Consider the following 25,396-nt stretch of genomic DNA (forward strand, 5'->3'; position numbering starts at 1 on the left):
CTACTATAGGTCATCTCTTTTGTTTAGCACTTAAGAGGAATTGGTTCTATTGCTTATTCATGTACATACTGGGCATAAAATTAGATATATAACCTCTCAAGGGCTGTCTGAATGATTTACCTAGTCTGCTGAAGAAGGTAATGGAAAATTGAACATGACTCCTTCCCCATGGCATCCTATGATGGAAAAGTTAGAAATTATTTGAGTTGGAGCTCTAGAATGAGCTATGGCCTGTATGACTTAGAGTATTCTTATTTCTGCCAAGAGAATAAAAGGTTTCTAGGTATGGTAAAGCCCCATTATAAGCACCTTAGGATATTAGAGATTTGGGAAACTTGTAGGTCCAGTTGTGTCCCCCGTGTACTTTGAACTATAATACAGGAAATAATCACACAAATATAGGCCATGGCCTTTAGTACTCATGCCCCAGCACAAGCCCACTTAAACTGAAAATCATAATTTATGACATGGTTGTCCTTAATTCTTTATAGTCGTCCTATACATACAGTTTACCTTATTACCTGACAAGCCAAGAAAATAAATAGTAAAACCTGTGGCATATCCCCTACAGGATACTCTCTGCAATCCCAAGTATTTTTACTGAAAGTTAGGTAGTATTATCCCCCATTTTATGAATAAGGAAATATAAAATGAAGCAGCTTACTCTTGGTTACCCTGCTAAGTAGAGCTAGAATTCAAGCTCAGGTCTCTCTGATCCCAGTCTGTGTTCTTTCCACACCGTCATGTTGTCTCTCAGTATATCCCAAAATGCTGCTGGAATTTGAAAATCTTTGCTGAAACGCAATCCAGGAGGAGACAATGCAGGTTCACCATTTTGAACTGTGGTCCTCAATAGCTTAGGGAAGACAGGCTCTAGGCTATTTCCTCCCAGTTCCCTTTGGCTAAGAGTTGACCATTCTTGGGTGAGAATAAAGTCCTTTTGGTAAACTATGATGTTTTGGAGTTAGTATCCTTCTCTTGAAGATGAAATATGACATTTTCCCCTACAATTGTTTCTTCTGTTCAGGATCAGGTTCTCCCACTCAGACATGCTCTGACATCTGTAATGCATACCCTACAGTGACACAGACTCTTGGAGTTGTCTAATCTAGCTTCTTATCCCACACAGGAACATCTTAGTAGACACATCTGTGTTCTTCACTTTTCTGACCATATTACTTTATGGTGAAGAAAACAATACACAAAAGCCTAAAGTTACTTAAATAAGGTCATTTAGCAAGGAAAGTTAGTATCCCTTTAAAGGATACCACAGAACAGAAAAGACATATGTATATACTAAGCTGTCAGTTTCTGAACATCAAATTATAGGATATACAGATGTGGATGGACTGCTCAGCTTTTAACGATCCAGCTGTTCCTCATCACCTCTACTCGTTGGTGTAGCAATACTTTCTTATACTTTTAGAGACAGTTCCAATGTCTAGCATTTATTGAGAGCTAAATATATGCAAGACATTTGTAAGCATAAATTTTGGGTTTAAACTCCAACCTGATTTTGAGTCCCTATTAATCACTAGCTTTGTGACTTTAAACAAATCACTGAAACTCTCAAAACCTCAGTTTCCTGATCTGTAGAACAGTGATAAAGGCTACTTGCCTCAGGGCTATTGTGAAAATTAAATGAGATAACCCTAAATTACTATACTAGACTGAAATTATGACTATACACAGCTGCCTGCTCTGTCTTCAACCCCAAGGTACTAACTTTCCTCTGCCTGTTTATCTTTTTTTTTAGTTAATTAATTAATTAATTAATTAATATTATTATTATTGGCTGCTTTGGGTCTTCATTGCTGCGCGCGGGCTTTAGTTGCGGCAAGCAGGGGCTACTCTTCTTTGTGGTGCGCGGGCTTCTCATTGCAGTGGCTTCTCTTGTTGCAGAGCACGGGCTCTAGGCACACGGGCTTCAGTAGTTGTGGCACACAGGCTCAGTAGTTGTGGCTTGCAGGCTCTAGTGTGCAGGCTCAGTAGTTGTGGCGCACGGGCTTAGTTGCTCCACGGCATGTGGGATCCTCCCAGACCAGGGATCGAACCCATGTCCCCTGCATTGGCAGGCAGAGTCTTAACTACTGTGCCACCAGAGGAGTCCCAAAAAATTATTATTAAAAAAAAAATCCTAGAACCTGATGAGGCTTAATTTTGTTCTCTTAGAAAGTAGTATCTACTGCTTTTTTCAGTAGATACTTTTTGAGATTCATATTAGTTTAGAAGTTATAAGTTGGGTTTTTTGGTATTTTTTAAATAGGAAGATTGGAGCTTTTAGTTTCTCCTAAGTTTCATCATTCATCCAAAAATTCTTGAGATCATTGCTTTCAGAAGGCATTATCATTATTTAACTTCTCTGTTCCTAGGAATATCTAAGCAGTATTAATATCTCTAGTATCCACAGCATTCAAGGGGGAATTTTCTACTGGACTGTAAACTCTTGAGGACGAGAACCATGTTTTCCACATCTTTGTGTCCTACTCTGAGCCTAGAAGAATTATGTATGTTTATACAGTAGATATTTAATTAATGTTGAATAAATGAGTGAATTAATTCTAAACATGGTCAGATCCTGAAAAGGATGCTAAAGCTCTAATAAAAACCTAGGGTGAGGGGGAGAATGATAGGAGTATGACACCTTCCCATGTCATTAATTTCCTTGACACATGGGCAAGTCACAATTTCTCTGACCTCAAGTTAGAGTTATACTAATTATCTCCAAGTGTTCTTCCAGATTTGAAATTCTATAAATAATCAGCTTTTTACTGAATGTTGTAATGTTTTAAGGGACATGTTATAGCCTAAATATCCAAATCTGTATGAAAATGAACTAACTTATAATTATCAGATACATTTGAAATCAGAGCAAGGCTGTTGAATTCCCAAAAGAAGCATGGCAGTTTTAATTTATTTTCTTGTTAAGAAATTTAAAACTTAATTAGATCTTGGCTAGTGCCTCTATAAGAGCTAGTTTATGGAGCTTGGTATAGTAGTTGCAGAAAAGTGACAGTTCCATAAAATGTACCTAGAATGAGTGTAGCTGTATATAAAGTATGATTTGAGGAGCCTCAAAAGGACATTCCCAACCATAAATACCTTCCCTACTTAACTTTCTTGCTTATAACAAATTACTACAAGTTTGCAGCTTAAAATACCACCTATTTATCGCCTAGTTTCTATAAGTCAGGGTCTGAGCATAGCATAACTGGGTTCTCTGCTCAGAGTCTTAACAAGGCTGAAATCAAGACATCAGTAGGACTGCTTTCTCATCTGGAGTTCATAGTCCTCTTCCAAGCTCACCTGGGTTCTTGGCAGAATTCATTTCCTTTTGGTTGTAGGACTGATGTCCCTTTTTCTTGCTGGCTGTCACTTGCAGCAGGCTGCTGCAGTTCCTTGCTATACGGCCCTCTCACAGGCCCTCTTACAATATGGCAGCTCACTTCTTCAAAGCCAGCAGGAGAATCTCTTTCCCCAGTGTGCTGAGATGGGTTCTTATATAACTGTAATCATGGGAGTGACTATCCCATTACCTTTTCCATATAAAGTAACCTAATCACAAGAGTGGTATCACATCCTATTCACAGGTCCTGCCCACATTCAAAGAGAGGAGATTTTACAGGGTGTGGGGATGTTGAGAACCATCTCAGAATTCTACCCACCATACCAGAAATTACCACCATTCTATTCTTTGAGGACTTCTGAAGATATGGACATTTTAACTGATCTAAGCCATATTATCTAAAAAGACGTTAAGAATGGCAGTCATAAAATTTTAGGGCTAGAAAAGAGCTTAGAAATCATTTTACTTAAACCCTTGCTTTATTGTTTTAACCTCTTTGTTTACACTTGAAGGAAAATGACTTGCTCAAATCACAGCTAGTGCGATGCAAAACTGAGACCAGAGATTCAGGTTCACTCACTTCCATACCACTGTTCTCTTTAGTACGCGGCATCCACTGCCACGAGAAGGACCTAGAGAATTCTACTGGGGACTTAGTGCTTTTATGGGAGAAATAGGGAAAAGTTCACAACAAAAATGTATGGGAGAGCATCCCCAGACAGCCATAGAACGAAGGCAGGAAATGGGAATGTCATAAAGACGTGTGGGGAAGAGGTTATGGGAAAAAAGCTCCTATTTTATAAATTCTTCTAAAGTTTGTGGAGGCAAGCCCCTATGCTTCAGTTCGTTATTGCATTTTGTAAAAACATTTATGTGTGAAGAGGAGTGTTGGCCAGGATTTCATTCATTTAAGACAAAGTCATCAATTTTTTTAAACACAATTATTCATGATGTAGGCAGGGAAGCTCAAATTCTGAAAGAAACGTTTGCTTCATGAGGCACTTTCTCTGCAGAGACCTGATTTTTTTCCCCTAATTTAGTTACTTAGCAATTCTAAAGATTGATTCTGGCTTAACTATGTTGCTTTGAATATGTTGTGATTTAGTAAAATTATATATAAGTGCCCCAAGGAGGAAGGGAGCTGCTTTAGGGATTCATGATTACCACTGGGGGAGTGAGGGTAGGATAAACTGCCAAAACATCCACTTAAATAGATAAGTGAGAACAACATCAGCCAACATTACATCCTGCTATGAAAAGGATCAGAAAGGAATTATACCAACTGGGGAAGTATAGAGATTACTATTTAACACATATGCTGCTTTTGGGGGGCTTAAGGGGTTACTACCCTTAGAAGCCTCTGAAGTTTTTATAAGACACTTGTTAAGGTGAAGAGTATTTAGCCTTTTGGCATAATTTCAGCAAACTGAACTTAAATATCTCAGTTGCTTTCAACTTTAGCCGTCAGAGATTCAGACTCTGTTGAAGCTGACAACCATAGCCCACCAAAGAAGTAATTTTGTAAAGGGGAGATAAAAGACACTTCCTCCTCAAGATTGTGGTTAGAATAATATGAGGAAGTGGTTATCTAAATAATGATACATCCTCTTGGTGGAATACTATGCAGCTATTAAAAAAAGAACTGTTTATGTATTGGAATGGAATTATTTCTTAGATATATTGTTAAATGAGTCAAGCAGAACCATTCAGTGTACCACCATTTTGTGGGAAGAAGTGAAGAATAAATATTTGATTTTATATCTATAAAATATTTCTGGGCAAACTGGAGATATTGGTTGCCTCTGGACAACTAGGGGGCGGGGGTATAAGTTTGGGAGGGAGATTTCAGCCCTTTTGTACCATTTGAATTTGAAACAGCTGAATGTATTATCTAATGAAAAATAACTTTTTAATATAAAAAATAATGAAAATTTAAAGAGTCAAAGAGGGAAAAGCAAGTTAATATGGTAAATTGGTCTCCAAATAAGACCTGGCTGTGTTATAAAGGTTTCCCTGCAAGGAGGCTTGACTGGCCTCCTGCAAAATCTCGTCCCCACCTGTACCTCTGTTCTAACTCTCTAGTCAGGCATTAGCATCCTTTCCTGTTTTCAGTACTTTACTCAGACCCCCACCCCCCATCACCTACTATTGTACCTGCCAAATCTGGAGCAGTATGTCTCTTTAATCCTTTAGAATTAGGATCCAAAATGTACCTCCAACGAAGTACAGACTATTCCACTGTGACCCATATGTGTCTGTTAATGTCTGATAGTTCTCCTATGTATTTCTCCATCTTAATGGTTTGTATGGTTTCCCCCACTGAACTGTGATTGCCCTCTGAGCATGGCACCTGAAATCACTGCCTAATGGTGCTGATACAAATGCTTGCCCTTTGTGGACAAAATGTGTTGAGCGTTTTTAATGACGCCAGATACAATACTGGACAATGGCAAAACCTTACTGTAAATCAGTTTTACTAGATTAATCATGTAAGCCCATTGAAGCAGTCATCTGGGATGATGCTCTGAGATTCAGAAAACCTGACCACAGGTTTTCTCTGTGGCATATACCAGTATTTAAGAGCCAGGATCACCAGCATCTCCTCTTGACGGTGGACTGCCTGAGCACACAGAGGGGGTCAACCTGCCTGCAGCTCAGAAGCACCGTGCGGAACACAGAATTGTTATATTTTTCATTATTAGTATACTGCATTGCTCTTGGCTTCTTAAATTGCTTGTCATCCTAAATATTGTCCTCTCCTCCCCGCCCACACCCCCTCAGTCAGGCTGAAATTGTGTATGTTGTATTAGCCAAAGTATCTTGGAAGAAGATGTAAAAGAAAGGACAGGTGCTTTTTAAAGGAAAAACCTTCCCCTGTCCCTGCCTTCCCCAAAGCCATCTAGGTATGGATTTAAGAAACTAGGACCTCTGCATCATAAGGCCTTCCAAAGCTGAAGCAGAAATGTCTTCCCTCACTTAACCTTGGCAGTCACCAGCCAGCTTTTGATTTTCTCCACTGCAGTCCAGGAAGACAGGAATAATCACATGGCCGCACAGCTAGAGGCTGTCAACCCAACGTGGCATATCACCTTTCCAAACATCTTTGCATTAGGAAGAGACAGGCAGTTCCTAACTGGGTCACACTGTCCGTAGGTCTGTCTATGCATCAGAAGTATAGAAGCTCCCAGGGCCACCTTTGTTTCATATGCTTTTCATTGGGTTGCATCTTAATAAACTTCTTTAAGTTCTTAAAATTGTCAGTATGCGTTCCAAGGGAATGCTAATGTATAGGGCAATCAGATCTGTGGTCAAACTATAATGCTGGCTCTTCACAACCCCTAGTTGTTACTCAGTTATTCATCCCTGCCCACTAGCAAGGAGTAATCCCCAACTTGGCTTTTCTTTCATGTGAGCTCTTTCTCTTGTTTAGCGTGACAGATTCATGGGAATTCCCTGGCAGTCCAGTAATTAAGACTCCGCGCTTTCACTGCCGAGGGTGTCGGAACTAAGATCATGCAAGCCATGAGGTTCAGCCAAAAAAAAAAAAAAACAGTGACAGATTCATGGGGGGATCCGTTGTCCATATAAGGGATCGAGTGGATCCAGTGTGTATAGGGAAAAGAGCATTGGCTGGAAGTCAGAAGACCCAGATTCTAGACCCAGCTGTGCTACTAGCTAGCTTTGTGACCCTGGGCAAGTTATTCAAATTCTCTGCATTTACCTCTGAGGTCTCTTCCAGTTCTAAGATTCTGATTCCAAGTGGTTGTTTGGGCTCTTATCCTTCCAGAACTCTCCTTTCCTCTGTTCAACTACTGTTGTGAATAGTTTTATGTAATATAGCTTCTGACATTATAATCACACAAACTCAGTATGTGTTTCTGTCTGATGCTGCATTGTCCAGTCATGGACTGTGCCAGAGAGTAAATTGGGGGTCCTGGCACAATTCAGATTCTGCCTGGACTTTTCAAAAAGCCAGATGGTTAACATGTTTTTGAGTGCCAATTCAGCACGCTTCTGCAAATTCCTCCCCACCCCAATCTAGTAGAAATCACACAATCTCATGTCCATCTATTGTTCAGGCAGCTGGACCAGATTTGTACCAAAGGAATAGATAGGCCTTGGAAATGTAGGCCTTCTCCAGGGTGACTTCATGCTCCATAGAGACATCTTTCATATTAGAATCCCAACCATCAATCAATTAGCATCATCAAATAAGGGAGGCCCAAATTCCAGTACCAACAACTGGTCTGCATGAGGAAGTTGAGATCTGGGGCGGAGGGGGTGAGGGATTGTTATCCTTGCTGTGATTTAATTATGGCTTTGTGGTTCAGAGATGTGGAAGCAAATCTGAATGAGCCAACTCTCAGGACCAGCTGTCAAGCACTTGGCTTGTAATCTGCTGTCATCCTACTTGTCCCAAGTGCTCTTGGCTGTACAGCTCACCAGCTAGTTTAATGTTTGTTTCCTCCACTGCTCTGATTCACACACTGGGGGCTTATCTGAGGATCTTGGACTGTGAAAGGGCACCCCAGCCAGGCTCTTTGCTGGCTGGTAACACCCCAGTGGTTTGAATAACTTAGCTCCTGTAGTACAGATGGCATCAGAGCCCTCTCCATGTGAGATGGAACATATTCTGTAACTGTTCTGTCAAGAGATGGTATTTGTAATGAGGGATTCCTGACAGTGGCTTCCAGAAGTCCCTATTCTACAACCACTTAATACCACTTTAATGAGCTTTCCACTAAAAAAAAAAAAAAAAAAAAGCCGAGAGCTCTCACTGACATTCTTGGATATTATTTAGTTAATGGTTTATTTAGAGGAAAGAGTCTATCTTCATGGGGAAAAGGATAGGCACTTGGAGCATCAAGAAGAATTAGCACTACTATATAGCACAGGGAACTCTACTCAGTGCTCTGTGGTGACCTAAATGGGAAGGAAATCCAAAAAATAGGGGATATAGGTATATGTGTAGCTGATTCACTTTGCTGTACAGTAGAAACTAACACAACATTGTAAAGCAACTATACTCCAATTTAAAAAAAAGAATTGGCGGGCTTCCCTGGTGGCGCAGTGGTTGAGAGTCCGCCTGCCTATGCAGGGGACACGGGTTCGTGCCCCGGTCCGGGAGGATCCCACATGCCACGGAGTGGCTGGGCCCATGATCCATGGCCGCTGAGCCTGCACGTCCAGAGCCTGTGCTCTACAATGGGAGAGGGCACAACAGTGAGAGGCCCTCGTACCGCAAAAACAAAACAAAACAAAACAAAACAATTGGCAATAGGCACTCTGCCCTGAGAAAATGGAACTGGGAAAGAGAAAAAGAGGGTAGTTATCAGTTATAACAGGTGTGGTATTGGTGTGAAAAAGGCATGGTTAACAAACATTGATAGAGAAAGAAATGGTTAACATAAAGCATTCATGTTTATCTACATAGAACAGGTTTTGAGCCACTTCTCAGGACACATTTCTGTGGCCGCAAAGGGTAATTCAGTAAATGATCACAGTTTGAGAGCATCCAGTGTCTTCTGATCTGATTCTCTTTTCACTGAGCAATCTTCTGAGGTGAACTGAGTTTCCTTAGTAGAGTTTCCTACTGAGAAGTGTAATGACCAGCTGTCATCAGCTTAGTTCTCTTAACAGTTACTATTTTCATTGTAAATTGGCCTTCTGGTTTCTCTTCCTTCCCCGGGCCATTTAGTTAGCAGGAATCAGTTCTTCCTGAGCCGACTGAGAGAATCAAGTGTCTAGACCTACGAGGCTGTTTCTAAACCCTAGAACTTCTACAGTCTTGTAGAGGCTCCATCTCCCCCATCAGCACTTAACCACATCTCGTGAACATCCACACAATAATATATTCTGCTTAAGTCTTTTAGTTCCAAGGGAGTTGATTCCTCTTTCACTCTAACTCACATCTCGGGAAGAGGGGCAGCATGAGCAGTAACCTAAAGCTGCAGGAGGAGGAATCTGACTCTTCCCACCCTCGTGAGCAGCCTAGTCCCCCTCCAGCCAGAGGCTGTGGAAACTAAGGTACAGCCCAGCTTGTGGCCTTTATACCTTTCTTCTACCCTTCACCACACAAGATCTTCAGCTGTTTCTGTGTACCTCCACCCCTAGCCCTCACCCTCAGATTCTAGAAGATGCCAATAAACCATTCTTTGCACTACTAAGCCACCTCAGCAGCTATCCTGTGGCATCCCCTCATTTGAATATGAGACTATTATACCTAAAGAGATCAGGTGACTCCACCACAGCAAGTTGATGGAGCCAGGACTAGAGCTCAGGTCCTGTGACTTGCAAGCACAGTTTTTCTACTGTGTCGCCTTGCTCCTCTGCGTTGTTCTGGCATTTGTATCAGCTGACCTCAGGGGCCCTGTGGTGAATATAATGGAGGCTATAGAGGTGAAGTGAAAGAGCAAATGCAGAAAAAAAATAACAAGAAAGAACTGAAATTATAGGAATGAAATAAGCAGAGAAGGCACACTGCCTTTAGTTTAAGTTCACATTGCTTCTAGAAGAATCTAATCTGAGGTTTATAGATATGAACACTTCGTTGCTAGTTGGTTCATAAATAGAAATTCATCTTTTTCTTTCCTCTGAGTTTTACCTCACTTAAGAGTGTGTCTATAAGCAATAACATAATTTATAGATGTAGCTGGATCAGGCTTGAGGATAAATGGCAGAGAAGGCAGGGGAAATTGCCTAGTCCTTCCTGGCTTGTTTTTTGTGAGAACCCAGTTCTCACGTGATTGCTAGTGTTTAACAGTAAATGTCAGAGAAAGAAAAAATGGCAAGAGAGAAGAGATTTTCTGATGAGATCTGGGGAAAAAAAAAAGAGACTGTATTGATCTAGTGAGATGGGGCCACTGCTTCTCCCAAGGGGCACGGTTGGAAAAGACAAAGTGGCTGATGGAAAACCTGTTGGGAGGAAGGGCAGGAGCTCAGCCATGCAGATTCTCCACTGTCAGTCAGTAACCGGTGGGTGAAGCCTCAGTGCACTCAGACAAGTCTCCTTGTTCCCCACTTCCCCATCCTTTCTCTGCCTCATTATTTCCTTGACTTTTTGTTATTGTGTTCTTTCCAGTGGGAGGGAAATGCCAAGATGGAGACTATCAGGCATTCTTTATTATTTTTCAAGGCACTCTTCTGGTCATAATTTATTAGAAAAGCCACCACTGCATGCTGAAGACTTAGAATTCCATCCTTAAATATTATGTGGATTTTCACTTTTTAAATTTTTATTGTGGTAAAATATATATAACAAAAGTTGCCATTTAAACCATTTTTAAGTATGTAAGTCAGTGGCATTAATTACATTCACAGTGTTGTACAACCATCACCACCATTTCCAAAACGTTTCCATCACCCCAAACAAAAAATCTGTACCGATTAACCACTAACTCCCCAGCCCCTGGTAACCTCCAATCTACTTTCTCTATAAATTTAGTATCAGGCATCCGTACTTAATTATATATACCTCCTAAACTGTGGCAGCAGTAGAAAGAAAATGGAATCTGAAGTGAAAAGGAAAGGAGGTTATGGATTAAAAACTGAATTATCATTTTCTTAAATGTGATGTAAATACACTTGAAAATTTTTTATTGTGACTGAACAGTTTTATCCTTCCATTCAGAGAAAGCAAAACGAAAGTCCCTCTGCTGTGCTAACTCAACATCTTTCTTCTTTCAGTAACCATGCAGCAGGTGGCCAGGACAGTGGCTAAAGTGGAACTCTCAGATCACGTGTGTGATGTGGTGTTTGCGCTCTTTGACTGTGATGGTGAGTGGGGCCCCCTGGAGTCTGGCGGAAAAACCAAGCCTTACTGCCCTTGAAGTAGACACTTTTATGATGGAGCCTTGCAGCCAGCTCCAGGGTACCAGCCTAGACTGCTTCAACTTCCCCATTTCCCACATCAGTAGCTCAGCCCTCAGACTCATGACATTGAGAAATATCACCCCTGGTCCTGGTTTGTGTTCTCCATTTCTTCTTATAATTCTAATTTGCCTGTAGGCCTAAATTCATTTATGACCCTGAGGATCTTAAAAATAAAAACAAGGGAATTCCCTGGTGGTCCGGTGTTTAGGACTTCCTGCTTCCACTGCAGGGGGCACGGGTTCGATTCCTGGTTGGGGAACTAAGATCCCGCATGCCGTGTGGCACGGCCAAAAAAAAAAAAAAATTTAGACCCAGCTTACTGCTTAGTAGATAGGAGCACTTGAATATTTGAATGTCTCTAGGAAGAAGATGGCACTGATCACTCCACCACCCAGGGCACATTTCAGTCATTTACAACCCATCATAGCATTCCAGCTGCACACCAAAGTCTGTTGTGTCTGTGAGCACTCTGCAGTTTATTTAGCCCACTTAAGAGATCCTGGTTCTGCTCTGGCCTTATTTCTCAGCTATGTTGGCTGATGCAATGATGATAATATTAACAATGGAGGCTCACAGTTTTTTCTCTCTTTTTTTTTTTGCCTTAAATTTTTTAATTTTTACTTTATTTTTAAAAAATTTTATTGGAGTATAGTTGATTTACAATGTTGTATTAGTTTCAGGCATGCAGCAAAGTGAATCAGTTATACATACACATCTCTCCACCCTTTTTTAGATTCTTCTCTCATATAGACCATTATAGAGTACTGAGTAGAGTCCCCTGTGCTATACAGTAGGTCCTTATTAGTTATCTCACAGTTTTTTCATTGCTTACTATGAGCCAGATACACTGTGCAAGCTGCTTGTTTAATCCTCTGACACAGGAGTAGTTATTAACCACATTTTACAGATAAGGAAGCTGCAACTCAGAGAGGTTAAGTAGTTTTCCCAGGATCACAAAGGTAGTAGTAGATAGCAAATCCAGGACTTGAACCAAAAGCACACTGCATCCCTGTGTACTATATGACCTCCATTCCCTGTCTCACAGCCAGGATTCACTGTTCATCTTCCTCCAGGAAGCTAGGCTCACAGAATTCAAGAACAGATGAAAAGCTCCTGCATGGGTGAAACCTTCCCTTTTGATCCCAGCATAATGAATCACTCTGGTTTTTTTATTCCTTAACTTGGTTCAATTTGTCCGCATTGCTGCATGTTACACTCCATCTCTGTGTATGTGACTTAATGTCCCTACCAAATTGTGAGCTTTTTATGGGTAGTTACAAGTCCTGTTCACCTTTGGATCCCCCCTCCCCTGCAAATAGGACCTCAGACAGTACTTTGCACATAACAGGTGTTCATTAACTTTTTGTTTGTTTTTTCTTTTTAGTTGTGCCAGGTCTTAGTTGCAGCAGGTGGGTTACTTAGTTGTGGCATGCAAACTCTTAGCTGCGGCACGCATGTGGGTTCTAGTTCCCTGACCAGAGATCGAACCCACGTCCCCTACATTGGGAGGTGGATTCCCAACCACTGCACCACCAGGGAAGTCCTCATTAACTTTTTAAGTTGAACTTGAGTTATTTAAATCTCCCCCCTGAACCCACAACCGAGGTCTGAGTGAAAGGAAGCCCCAGAGCGAGGACAAGGAGAGTCCTCATCCACAGGGAAGGGTGGTTATTCTCTAGAGCTGCCCTGTCCAATATGATACCACAGTTACATGTGGTTATTTAAATTTAAGTTAATTAAAATTGAATACAATTTAAAACTCACTTCTTCCAGTATCACACGTGGCTGGTGGCTCCTGTATTGAAAATAGCACAGATAAAAATGTTTCCCTCATCGCAGAGACTTCTAATGGACAGCACTGCTGCAGAGAGAGTAACTCTCCCCAGGTTTTGTTTTTACTCTAATCACTTTTAGGTAGTTTGAGTTTTTTTCCAAAGAACATTTTTATAATTTTTGAAGCCAGTATCCAAGAGCTGGTTTGTGAAGTGAATATGGGAGTAATGGCAGCCAGCATCCCAGTTCCCCTCTTCTCCTGGGAAGTCCTGGGAAATGTTTGATTTTCCAGCCTTTTAGAAGGAGGCTCTATCAATATCTACTTCTATTACCTTTAAAAAATCATTTTATCTCTGGGACCTAATTTTTTAATTGACATATAATTGACATATAACATATTAGTTTCAGGTGTACAACATAATGATTCAGTATTTGTGTATATTGCAAAATGATCACCATAATAAGTCTAGTCACCATACATGTTACAAATTTTTTTTCTTATGATGAGAATTTTTAACATCTACTCTCTTAGCAACTTGCAAATATGCAATACAGTGTTTTTAAATATAGTCTTCATGCTGTACATTATATCCCCATGACTTACTTATAACTGGAAGTTTGTACCTTTTGAATCCCTGCACCAGAATTCATCCACCTCCACCCCCACCTCTAGCAACCTCCAATCTGTTCTATTTATCTATGAACTCAATTATTTTTGTTTGTTCGTTTTAGATTCCACATATAAGTGAGATCATACAGTATTTGTCTTTCTCTGATTTATGTCAGCATAATGGCCTCAAGGTCCATCCATGTTGTCACAAATGGCAAAGTTTCCTTCTTTTTTATAGCTGAATAATATTCCATCATACACACAATATATATACACACACACACATACCACATTTTCTTCATCCATTCATCTGTCCATAGACACTTAGGTTGTTTCTGTGTCTTAGCTCTTATAAATAATGCTGCAGTGAACATAGGGGTTCATATATCTTTTCAAGTTAGTGTTTTTGTTTCTTTCAGATAAATACCCAGAAGTGGAATTTGGATCATATGGTAGTTTTATTTTTAATTTTTTGAGGAACTTCCATACTGTTTCCCATAGTGGCTGCACCAATTTACATTCTCTCCAACAGTGCACAGGGTTCCCTTTTCTCCACATCCTGGCCAACACTTGTTATTTGTTGTTGTTGTTGTTGTTGTTAACAGCCATTCTGACAGGTGTGAGGTGGTATCTCATTGCGGCTTTGATTTGCATTTCCCTGATGATTAGTGATGTTGAGCATCTTTTCATGTGTCTATTGGCTATTTGTATGTCTTCTTTGGGAAGCATCTGTTCAGGTCCTCTGCACATTTTTTAGTCAGGTTGTTCGGTTTTTTGCTGTTGAGTTGCATGAATTCTCTATATATGTTGCATTTTAACCCCTTATCAGTATATGATTTGCAGATATCTTCTGTCTAGTAGATTGCCTTTTCATTTTGTTGATGGTTTCCTTTGCTGTGCAGAAGCTTTTTAGTTTGATATAATCCCACTTGTTTATTTTGCTTTTGTTACCTTTGCTTTTGGTGGTAAATGGGGTTTATTTTCTTTTTGTTTGTTTGTTTGTTTTTGTTTTTTTGTTTTTTAAATTTTTTTTTTTTTTGGCTGCATTGGGTTTTCATTGCTGCTCACGGGCTTTCTCTAGTTGCGGCGAGTGGGGGCTACTCTTCGTTGCCACGCCCAGGCTTCTTATTGTGGTGGCTTCTCTTGTTGCAGAGCATGGGCTCTAGGTGCGTGGGCTTAAGTAGTTGTGGCACACGGGATTCAGTAGTTGTGGCTCACTGGCTTAGTTGCTCCGTGGCATGTGGGATCTTCCTGGCCCAGGGCTCGAACCCACCAGGGAAGCCCGGGGTTCATTTTCTTAATCTACAAAAAAGGGAAGTAGATATTAAATTTGAAAGCCATTGTCATTTCTACCAGTGCAAGATCTTAGGTCAAAATGCCAGGGGACAGAGAATTCCGATTTTCAAACAGACTTGTTTGTCACAGAATTTAGAGTTGCAGTCACAGATCACACATGCACACAAATGACATTCAGTCATATATCCAATTCACAGGTAACAAAGGCCGTTCAGACTGGTCATCCCTGGCCTTAGGGAAGCAAGAAGCAAATCCCAGAGTAGTTTGAATGAAATAACCTCAGGCTTTGGGAATTCCCTGGTGGTCCAATGGTTAGGACTCTGAGCTTTTACTGCCCGAGGGTACAGGTTTGATCCTCCCGTCGGGGAGCTAAGATCCTGCAAGCCCCACCACCAAAAAATAAATAAAAATAACTTCAGGTTTTTTCATCTTAAGCTTCTTTTTATACAAAATATTAAGAATCCTATTTAGACCTTTTTGTTCTTTTAATTACATTCTTAATAAGCCATATTACTGATTAACTTTCAGCCCAGCCAAGCTACTTTTTAACTTTTTAAGTTAAAGTATAATATACATACAAAAAAATGCAAATACCATAAGTGTAGAGCTTGATAAATTTTTTAAAACTGAACACACCCATGCATCATCCTGAAGCAGCACATCACCAGGACCGCAGAGCTGCCTGGTGCTTCTCCCCTCCGGTCACTTATACCCCCAAGGGCGGCCACTTCCCTAACTTCTAGTGCCATAGGTTAGCTTTACCTGTTTTTTGTTTGTTTTAATCTTGCTCTGAGGTATCCCTGAGGCTGCCCATGCTCTTTTCAGACAGCAAACATGGGCCCGTTTAGGTTTTCAGGTACTCTATACAGAAGTAAACCAATTATTCCCTCTTACCACTTTCTTCCCAGACTGATCATTAGTAGAGGTCTGTTTGCTAGTTTCCTGTCACCACCAGTAATGGCTGCCATTCTTTTAATCAGCAGACATTTACTCCTGGGCATCTAGTCAAATGGTAACTGTCCTCTACTCTTGGAGTGGTTACTATTCCATGTGGCTTGAGAAGTGACCTTGGGTCAGACCAGATGCTCTCCAGGTTCTCCTCCAGACCTGAGAGCCTGCCACTTAAGAGAGTCAAATGAGAAGCCATGAGAAAATGGGCTTAACCCAAAGCCAGGTTTTGATTTTAGTTTTCACCATGAAAAGCCTCATCATGTCTCACCTGGACTATTGCAGCAGCCTCCTAACTGGCTCCCATACTCACTCCATCTGTGCCACTCTCCAGTCTATCACCATCATCCAGCTTGAGAAATCTACCCAAAATGGAAATCTAACTACATCTTACTCCCCTCTCCCAGTCCTTTCCTGCCCTAAAGATGAAGTGCAAACCCTTTCATAAGGATACAAGATCCTTGAGGACCTGTCTCCTGCCTTCCTCTTTGGTTTACTGGCCATACCCCTATCTTTGTGTGTCCAGCAATACCTAACTCCTTGTAGTTCTCTAACAGCCGTGCTGCTTCCTACAGGTGCCTTTGCTTATGCTACTACCACTACTGGAATGCCTCCCCTGTCTCACTCCCCTCTGCTTGGCCACTTCCTGCTCATCCTTTGGGATTCAACTTAGGAGTCACCTCCAGGAAGCCTTTACTGATCTGTACTTGCACCCTCCCCAGGCTGGGTTAGATAGTCTTCCTCTGTGCCCCCATAGCATCCTCTGTTTACCCCATTATGGCATTTACCATACTACTGAAATAATGTACTTGTCTCTCCCATAACCTGATGGTATTTCAAGGGACAAAGTCATTTTTATCTCTTTATTCTCAACACCTAGCACAGGACCTGACATCTATATTCTCATTCAACTTGTGTCACACTACACTGAACTATCACTGAGTTGCAATTGGAAACATCAAGGACAGTACAAACCAGTTCATTTTTAACCAAGAGAATTGAGTTTGGCTGTGAGAGAGCACTAGGCTTTGGGACCTACATGATGTGAGCAATGGAATTGTCTCATTGTCTTTGTTCCAAGGCCGTCACTTATCCCTGTTGTGTTTGCCTCTTCTTCTAGGCAACGGAGAGCTGAGCAATAAGGAATTTGTTTCTATCATGAAGCAACGGCTGATGAGAGGCCTGGAGAAGCCCAAAGACATGGGCTTCACCCGCCTCATGCAGGCCATGTGGAAATGTGCACAGGAAACTGCCTGGGACTTCACTTTGCCCAAACAGTAACCCAGAACTGCACGAGGAGCCGCGCCTCCAGGCCAAGCACCCTGGCCCCTTGGGCAGAGCCTTGGCACGGCCCTCCCTGCTGCTGCTTCCAGAAGTAGTACTCCCCTCCTCCTGGGAATGATCTCAGGACTTATCAAGTTTCCCCTCTCCCAGTGTTCTGCTAGGCCCTGGTTCTAAACCAGTGATTCTCCCTAGAGGTCCTCAAAAACATGAGCAGGTCCTAAAAGCACAGACCTTTGGCACGTTCGACAGTACTACCCATTCAAGCACCCTACAGACAAAGAATGCGGGAACCATCCATGTTCTTGCCAACCCTGGGAAACACCCATTTCTTGAGTCATCTTGGTGTGGATTTATATTAACGAGGACATTCCTTGCTTCTCCTCCTGCTGGTGTTTTTTAAGCTACAAATTGGGAAAACCTCTGGCAGAAAAAGGAAATCAGTGATGAATGATAACGAGGATGACCCAGGCACCCTGAGCTGGTGGGAAGCCTGGGCCAGAGGAAGGATATGTGTCAGTCCCCAGGGTGGCTCTGAGGTGATGTGCACAGTGGGAATGGAGCAAGATTAGGAATTTAAAGTAGCTGCTGCATGGCTCTCTCCACTCCCTTCTTTTTCTCTCAGGCTCCCTAAGAAGACTCCAGCACGACTGTGCTTATTAAAGGAGCAGCAGTGATTAAGCTCATGGCCCCTGCGAGTGCCATTTCCGCTCCAGGCGTCTGCCTCTGAAGCTGAGTCCTGGCTCAGAGCCTGTCTGCCCTGTCTTAAACAGTTGTAAATAGCACTTTAATTATAACGGTTTGCAGTAAAGCCCCACCAACCACCACCAAAGGCTCTTGTCTCCTTTATTTTAGGGTCCTCTGGGGCCCTTTTCATTTCACTTCTCCACTGGCTTTGATATCCTAGCAGCAGACCTGTTTTCTTTCCACCAGAGCCTGGTCCTTCCTGTTGAGAAGGCACTTCAGGCATAAACAAAAAGTGAGGGCATTTGGAGGTTAGTGGTGGCATTTTCCAGCAAGGTTTGGATAGCATTTCATCCTGGACCAAGGCTACCAGGTCCAATGTAGTCCTTGATTACTCATGCCCCACGAGAAGGAACCAAGACAGGGTGGTGGGGGATATGAGACATCATCTGGTACAGTGGACCTAAGTGTTAAGAACCACAGCAACCGGGAATTCCCTGGTGGTCCAGTGGTTAGGACTCTGCCTTCTCACTGCTGAGGGCCCGGGTTCAGTCCCTGGTCGGGGAACTAAAATCCCACAAGCTGCGCAACACGGCCAAGAAAAAAAAGAAAAGAACCATAGCAACCAGTGTTTTATGTGGATTCAACTCTGCCACTAACTCAGTGTGACCTTGAGCAAGCAAGCAATTTCCCATCTGTTTTCTCAACTATAAAATGACAGATAGGGTTGAGCTTAATGGGCTTAGACGTTTCTTCCAGGTCCAGAAACCTCTCCTTCAGCTCTTCTCCAGAATTCCTACAATCTCCAGAACCTCCAGGTAGTGCTCCTTGGCACGATAGGGTCTCGCATCCAATATAATAGCACCACCACACCAAAAACCCAGTGCTTCCTGCGAGGCCTAGAAGTTGATAGGGAGTGTTTATCAGGCAGAGAAGAGCAGAGACAAAGGTCTGCACCTGTGGCTCCACAAGGACAGTACCAACCCCAGCATTTCCTCCAGAGCAATTTAATAACCTCACTTCTAACATCCTTTCTGGGAGCAGATTAGATTATCTCTCAAAGGAGTTTCCCACTCATGCACCTCATCTATCTTCCACTGTTTCCTTTCTTGTGGTACGTATTCCTGGCACCCAAGTGTAGCCTTTGCCTTGCTCATTGCCCCAGGGCTGAGGCATCAGCAAAATGTGAGCTTTTTCTTAAATTTGTCCCATAATCCCCAAATCACTCTTTTCCCCAATCCTCGTTTCTCCAGCCTGAAAGAGAAGTCCCTTTCACAGCCTCTTTGTGCATTCACTCCCTCACCAGAAGAGACCTGCCAACTGGCCTGGGTTCACTGAAGCTGAAAGCCAAAGCATAGCAGGAAAGGATAAGGATCTCACCTGCAACATCTTGAAACCCAGGGTCAAGAGCACCTATGACAAGTACGTGGAATTCCAGCTGAACTCCATTAGCTCCTAGGAGAGCCTGAGGAAGCAGAGGCGGTCCAGGTGCCCAAGAAGACAGGACAGCCACACTTTGGCACAACAGGGCAAATGTGCAGGCGAAAGGTACAAGCTAAGTCACCCAGAAGAGGCCAGGATGCCCCAAGGAAGTCCTTGACCAAGGGACCAAGGAAGCGTGTGAGCTCCCTGGTGGTCTAGTGGCTAGGATTTGGCACTTTCACCAAGGAAGCATGTGAGTAGGCTGAGGGGACTTTAGTAGGCAGAGGTTGGGGGTAAGGCTGGGAGCATTTGGGAATACAGAAGGCTGATAATGTGCTTCTCTTTTTATTCCCATCGTTTCTTCTACCTAGACAGAATAACCTTCCTCTCTGCCTTCAAGATTCAGATCAAACTGTCCCTTCCTTAATCCTCTTCCAGACAAGATTAGTGGCCCCTCCTTTGCCTCCCAAGGATCTCTTGCCCACCCATAACAACGCTGCTGTAATTTGATGTAATTTTTGTGAGATTGTCACCCACAAAGTTCAGACCCAAAGCAGTGACATAATCAAAGAAAGAATCCACCACCAAAAGCAAATTTAAAAATGTTTCTCGGACGAGGTAAAAGTGATACTAGCTGTGCCTCAATAAATTCCTCCTGAGACAGGCTGGGACCTGGGCCCTTTACTGCAGTGCTTGCACCTGGACACACATCTCCTCGAGCAACAGAATACAAAGAAACTAATGGGATTAAAAATAACTGCATGCATGCTGCAATCTGGGCAATTATGAGCAATAAGATAAAAGGCCACAAACCGACTGCCACTTCGGTGCTGGGAGCAAAAGCAGGGTTCTGTGCAGGGCACCACCCCCAAGAGGGTGGGCAGAACACCTAAGCCACTCCTCTGGCCCCATCTGCAGATCTGCCTCCATCCTCACCCCACTGAAGGAACCAGCCTGCCCTCCACGGAGAGCGAGCAAGGGCACCTGTTACTTGTTCTCGCTCCCTCGTGCTTCAGCACAAGTCCCAGTAAAGCCTTGCCTGAATTCCTCATCTGGCCTCTTACCAACTTCTGTTGGTTAAAGAGTCCAAGGACCCAAGTCAGTAACACTCCTACACACCCACAGCTGTCATCTACTTTTGTTATTGTTCTCTACTTCTTAAAAAAATAAATAACTCCCCAGTTCTAGCCTCTAAGCTTTGGAGAGGAAATGAAACCAAGAGGGGAGCCAGGCTGCTAGGCTTCCTTGATGGGCTCAGCTGGGCTTCCTAGATGATCTAAGAGGACAAGCAGGGAGAATGTGGAGAGGGAGTTAACTAAGGAAAGAGCATAAGAACATACATGATATACAAAAATTACCATTTTAATAGTTTTTAGTGCCCCACCTAGTTTTATGTCTGGTTGGAGCATAGGCACTGAATAGGACTCTTAAGACAAAGGAAAAGGCCAGACGGTGACTGCTGCTAGACAAGGAGGAAAGGACAGCAGCAGGGGAGCCAGGAGTCAGGTTCCCAGGCCAGAGCATCCTCTCCAAGCCCAAGCACAGCCCAAGCCAGGTTATGTGTCCCAACAAGCAGCTCAGAAAAGGAACGTGAACCAGAGTAGTTCAGCTTTCAGGCTTTAGGTGCCGCCTGCTGGCAAGAAGGCTCAGCGCCAGGAGTCACTGGCAGGGGAGGGGCAGCTGCTGGAGTCCAGGCTAGCCCCAGTCCTGCTCCAGAGAATAGGCCTCCCAGGGACCTGGGTGGCATGGGGCGGAGGGGGATGAACAACCAGAGATGAACCATAACCACGAAGAGAGACACGATGGATATGACGATACCTGAGGGGAGGAAAGCAGCCGTGTATTGTTCTCTGTGGCTCCAAAATGGGAATTTTTACCAGCAAGTGAGCGGGTAAGAGTCACCATTCATTCTACAACTCTTTACTGATCACCTACTGTGGGCCAGGCACTGAGCAAGGTCTTCAAGGAGTTTGCAGGAGGAATCTAAAAGAAAAACAGAAAAAAAGCAAAAAGGTTAAGTACAAGCTGTGTGAGAGCACTTAGAAAAGCAGAAGGCTATTTGATCCAGATTTGGAAGTTCAAGGCAGGCTTGCAGAGAATTTTTTTTTTTGTATTAAAAAAATACTGAGGGCTTCCCTGGTGGCGCAGTGGTTGAGAGTCTGCCCGCCGATGCAGGGCACACAGGTTTGTGCCCCGGTCCGGGAAGATCCCACATGCCGCGGAGTGGCTGGGCCCGTGAGCCATGGCCGCTGAGCCTGTGCGTCCGGAGGCTGTGCTCCGCAACGGGAGAGGCCACAACAGTGAGAGGCCCGCGTACCGCAAAAAAAAAAAAAAAAGAATCTGCCTGCCAGTGCAAGGGACATGGGTTCGAGCCCTGGCCCGGGAAGATCCCACATGCCGCAGAGCAACTAGGTCCGTGTGCCACAACTTCTGAGCCTGTGCTCAAGAGCCCGCGAACCACAACTGCTGAGCCCATGTGCCACAACTACTGAGGCCTGCATGCCTGGAGCCCGTGCTCTGCAACAAGAGAAGCCACGACAATGAGAAGCCCGCGTGCCGCAACGAAGGGTAGCCCCCTCTTGCCACAACTAGAGAGGGCCCGTGCGCAGCAACGAGGACCCAACAGCCAAAAATAAAAACAAACAAATTAATTAATTAATTTTAAAAATATTACTGAGACCTGAGGGTTGAGTAGGAGTTAACAAAGGGGGAAGGAGGAGTGTCCGGGCAGCAGGTACGGAATGTACAAAGGTCCAAAGGCCAAAAAGCATGTTTCTGGGAATGGAAGTTCTAGGGTGTATCCAGTAAGTACAGATTGGGGAATGATTTTATTACCCAAGGATGAATTAAGATGGTGGTCAGTCACAAAAAAGATGACAAAAAACACCGTTGGGCATTTTGAAACACACTTATAGATAACTAATAGGTTATAGAAAAAACCATGATGGAAATTTTTAAATGCTTGGAACTGAATATGATAATGAAAATACTAGATATGAAAACTTGTGGGACACAGCTAAAGGGAAACTTAGAAACATCTTAACAACTTCCATACTTATTTACAGAAGATGGGCTGACAGTTAATAAGCTAAGCATCTGCCTCAAAAAGTTGGAAAAAGGGACTTCCCTGGTGGCGCAGTGGTTAAGAATCCGCCTGCCAATGCAGGGCACACGGGTTCGAGCCCTGGTCCGGGAGGATCCCACATGCTACGGAGCAACTAAACCCATGCGCCACAACTACTGAGCCTGTGCTCTAGAGCCCATAAGCCACAACTACAGAGCCCAAGTCCCACAAGTACTAAACCCGCGCGCCTAGAGCCCGTGCTGCACAACAAAGAGAAGCCACCGCAATGAGAAGGCCGCTCACCGCAACTAGAGAAAGCCTGCATGCAGCAACGAAGACCCAACGCAGGCAAAAAATAAAAATAAATAATTTTTTAAATTTATAAACAAAATATTCAATAGCTATAGTAAATTGGATCAATAGTTAAAAATCTGCTTACAACAAAAAGTACCAAACCCAGATGGCTTTATATAAGGGAGAAAAAAAGAAAATAGGATCAGGTTCTATAGGACCCTGTAAGCTCCAATGAGGAGTTTGGACTTCTATCTTAATGCCACTTGGGAGCCACTGAAGGGTTTTAAGCAGGAAAATGACATAATGAGCTTTGCATTTTGGAATGATGACTTTGCCTGCAAGGCTACAGATGGATTGGAGTGGGATCCAGGTTGGAGACTGCTATAATAATCCAGTTAACAGATGCTGGAAGCCTGGATTAGGGGAATGGCTGCAGAGTTGGAGAGTTGCTAACAGATTTGGAGATTTGGAAGATGTTCAGATCACGCCTGAGGGGTAAGCGTGGGGCATATAAATTGGAGGATGGTAAAGGAGAGGAAATAATTCAGCATGAAACCTAAATTTGTTTGGGTAACTGGGTGTGTGATAGTGCTCTTTGGGGGTAGGGAGGCTGAGAGAACCAGGTTTGGGTGGAGAATGATGAGGCAATTTTTTGATATGGTGCCTGAGAGATATCCCAGTAGAAATACCTAGTAGGTAGGTAGATATGAGTCTGGACCCAGGAAAGAGGTCGAGGGGATCTCCTAAAAACCTGGGTTCTCCCAATGACAAGGCCAACTAACCATGAACCCATGAGGTCTGAATCAGTGTCCTAATACCAGCTCCATCTCTTCCCCAAGAGAAGCCGGGAATAGAGACCATCAAAGTGAAAGGAATTTGAATCAAAGAACCCATAATTGGGACGTCCCTGAAACAGACATGTTTGGGAGAAAGGACTTCAAGTGCCCCGTGCCCTTATCCTCCAGCCTCTGGCCCTCCCCAGATGTGAGGTCTCCTCCTTCTTTAGGGAGAAATACGGAGCAAGGGACTGAAGTGGAGATCCAGAGATGCTATGGAGACACCTTCATGTGTTCATTCAACAAATAATTTATTGAAGCTAAAATTGAAAATTCAATTACCTATCAGTCATTCACACTCTTGGGTGAATTTTCATCATCTTCAATGTGAAGTTTAGGTTTCTCTCTCTTTTTTTTTTAAATAGGTGAACATTCACATGTTTCCAAAATCAAACTTACATTTAAAAAGTATACATTGGAAAGCCTCATTCCCACAGCTGTATTCCATTGTGTTCCATAGTTTAATCAGTAAGGGTAGTGTTTTTGGAGAGAGATTTTGGAGCCTGGAGCTCTCTGAAAGGGAGGCCTTGGTGGGTAGGCATTTGGAGGCAGCAGGGGACACTGGGGAGTCAGCGAGCAAAAGAGCAAAGGACAGGAAGTGGGGGACATTCCACTGACTTGGTAATTCTTCCTGGAGCCTTAGGAAGGAATTTATCTCCCTGGCTAGCTCAGGAAAACTCTGGATAAAGTGTATGGGGAGAGAAAAACCTGTCTCTGGGATTCATTTATTCTGTTCATTTAACAAATATGTACTGAGCCCCTATTCGCTGTCAGGCCTTGTGCTCAGACTGTGGGGAGCCTAAGGGCAAGATCTCCATCCTAGTTTAGCTGGAGACAGGATGTAAACAGACTCACAAGCAAAGGGCGCCAACTGTGCAGAGCGGTGAAGGTGGGTGTCCATGGAGGAGCCAAGCTAAGTGCTATGGGAATTCATGCAGGGAGAGCTCTTGGAGGAGTTGGCCCTTTCTCAGCCTCAGACCCAGGCTCAGATGTCATCTCCCCCAGGAAACCTTTCCAGTTCTACACACACAAGTAACAGCTCCCTCTTCTGAGCCTCTTCAAGCTTACACTCAATCCCACTGCTGTACTTACCACACTGTCCTCTAATTCTTTTAATATCTCCCTTACTAGACTGAAAGCTCCCCGATGTTGGGTCCTGTCCTTTATTCTCGGTGCATCTCTGAATCCCTAAAACTCTGCACAGTGCCTGGCTTTCAGTGTAGACATCTATTAAATTTATTCCATCTCTCCACAGAGGAGATAGAGTTTAAGCTGAGCCCTGAAGAACTAGTTAGATTTGGACAGGTGTAAAAGATAATTAAGGAGGACAGGCAGATGGATGGGGGTGGGGGGAGGGGGGTGAAATGTACCTTAAGAGTGATGGGGAGGGGACCATAGGAGATTAAAGCATGTTAAGGTCAGACTGAATTCTTGGTGTCCCCGGAGGAGAGGAATCTGGAGGCTGGTGGTCACCTAATACAGGACAATGGTTTTTTCAGCTCTAGGAGCAAAATGAGGAGAAGCTGAGATTCATTGGGAGAATCATTTTCCCAGTGACTTCACCTGGATTTCTGTGAAGGCAATTAAGGATGTTATCTCTCTTTTTAGGCCTCATCCTCCCACCCATGCCATGATTCCAGCTAGTCAGGATAGAAGTTTCTAATTTTTTCCTTAGATCAGCATCATAACATCTTGATTTCAAGAACTATCGAGGAGAAACTAATTTCAGGTTACCCCTGGCATACCAGTTCATTTTCAAACAACATCTATAGACCAAGGGCCATAATGTTTAACATGAACTGAGCAGGAATGTGACTCTCTTCCTGGCCTTTGGACTGAGAAGGAACCACAGAAAGTCAAATTGCCTCCGGACAAAAAAACAGGACACCCGGTTTGAGATCTTTAAGAAAGGTAGGGAGTGATAACATGGGGGCTTGTTAGACCAACATTCAGGCTGAATTTATAATCCC

General features: G+C 43.2%; 1 protein-coding gene across 2 annotated transcripts in view; it reads left to right on the forward strand.

Moving 5' to 3' along the window:
* Positions 1 to 17,958, forward strand: part of MICU1 (mitochondrial calcium uptake 1) — a 212,693-nt gene extending 194,735 nt beyond the window's left edge. For both annotated transcript variants that reach the window (XM_060092032.1, XM_060092026.1), the window contains 2 exons: positions 11,033 to 11,122; positions 16,966 to 17,958. In XM_060092032.1, the coding sequence (XP_059948015.1) occupies positions 11,033 to 11,122; positions 16,966 to 17,126 (251 nt within the window). In that variant the 3' untranslated portion in view covers positions 17,127 to 17,958. The remainder of the gene's footprint in view (positions 1 to 11,032; positions 11,123 to 16,965) is intronic.
* The last annotated feature ends 7,438 nt before the right edge of the window (positions 17,959 to 25,396 follow it).

This window comes from Mesoplodon densirostris, chromosome 1 (assembly GCF_025265405.1).
Source record: "Mesoplodon densirostris isolate mMesDen1 chromosome 1, mMesDen1 primary haplotype, whole genome shotgun sequence".
Lineage (NCBI taxonomy): Eukaryota > Metazoa > Chordata > Mammalia > Artiodactyla > Ziphiidae > Mesoplodon > Mesoplodon densirostris.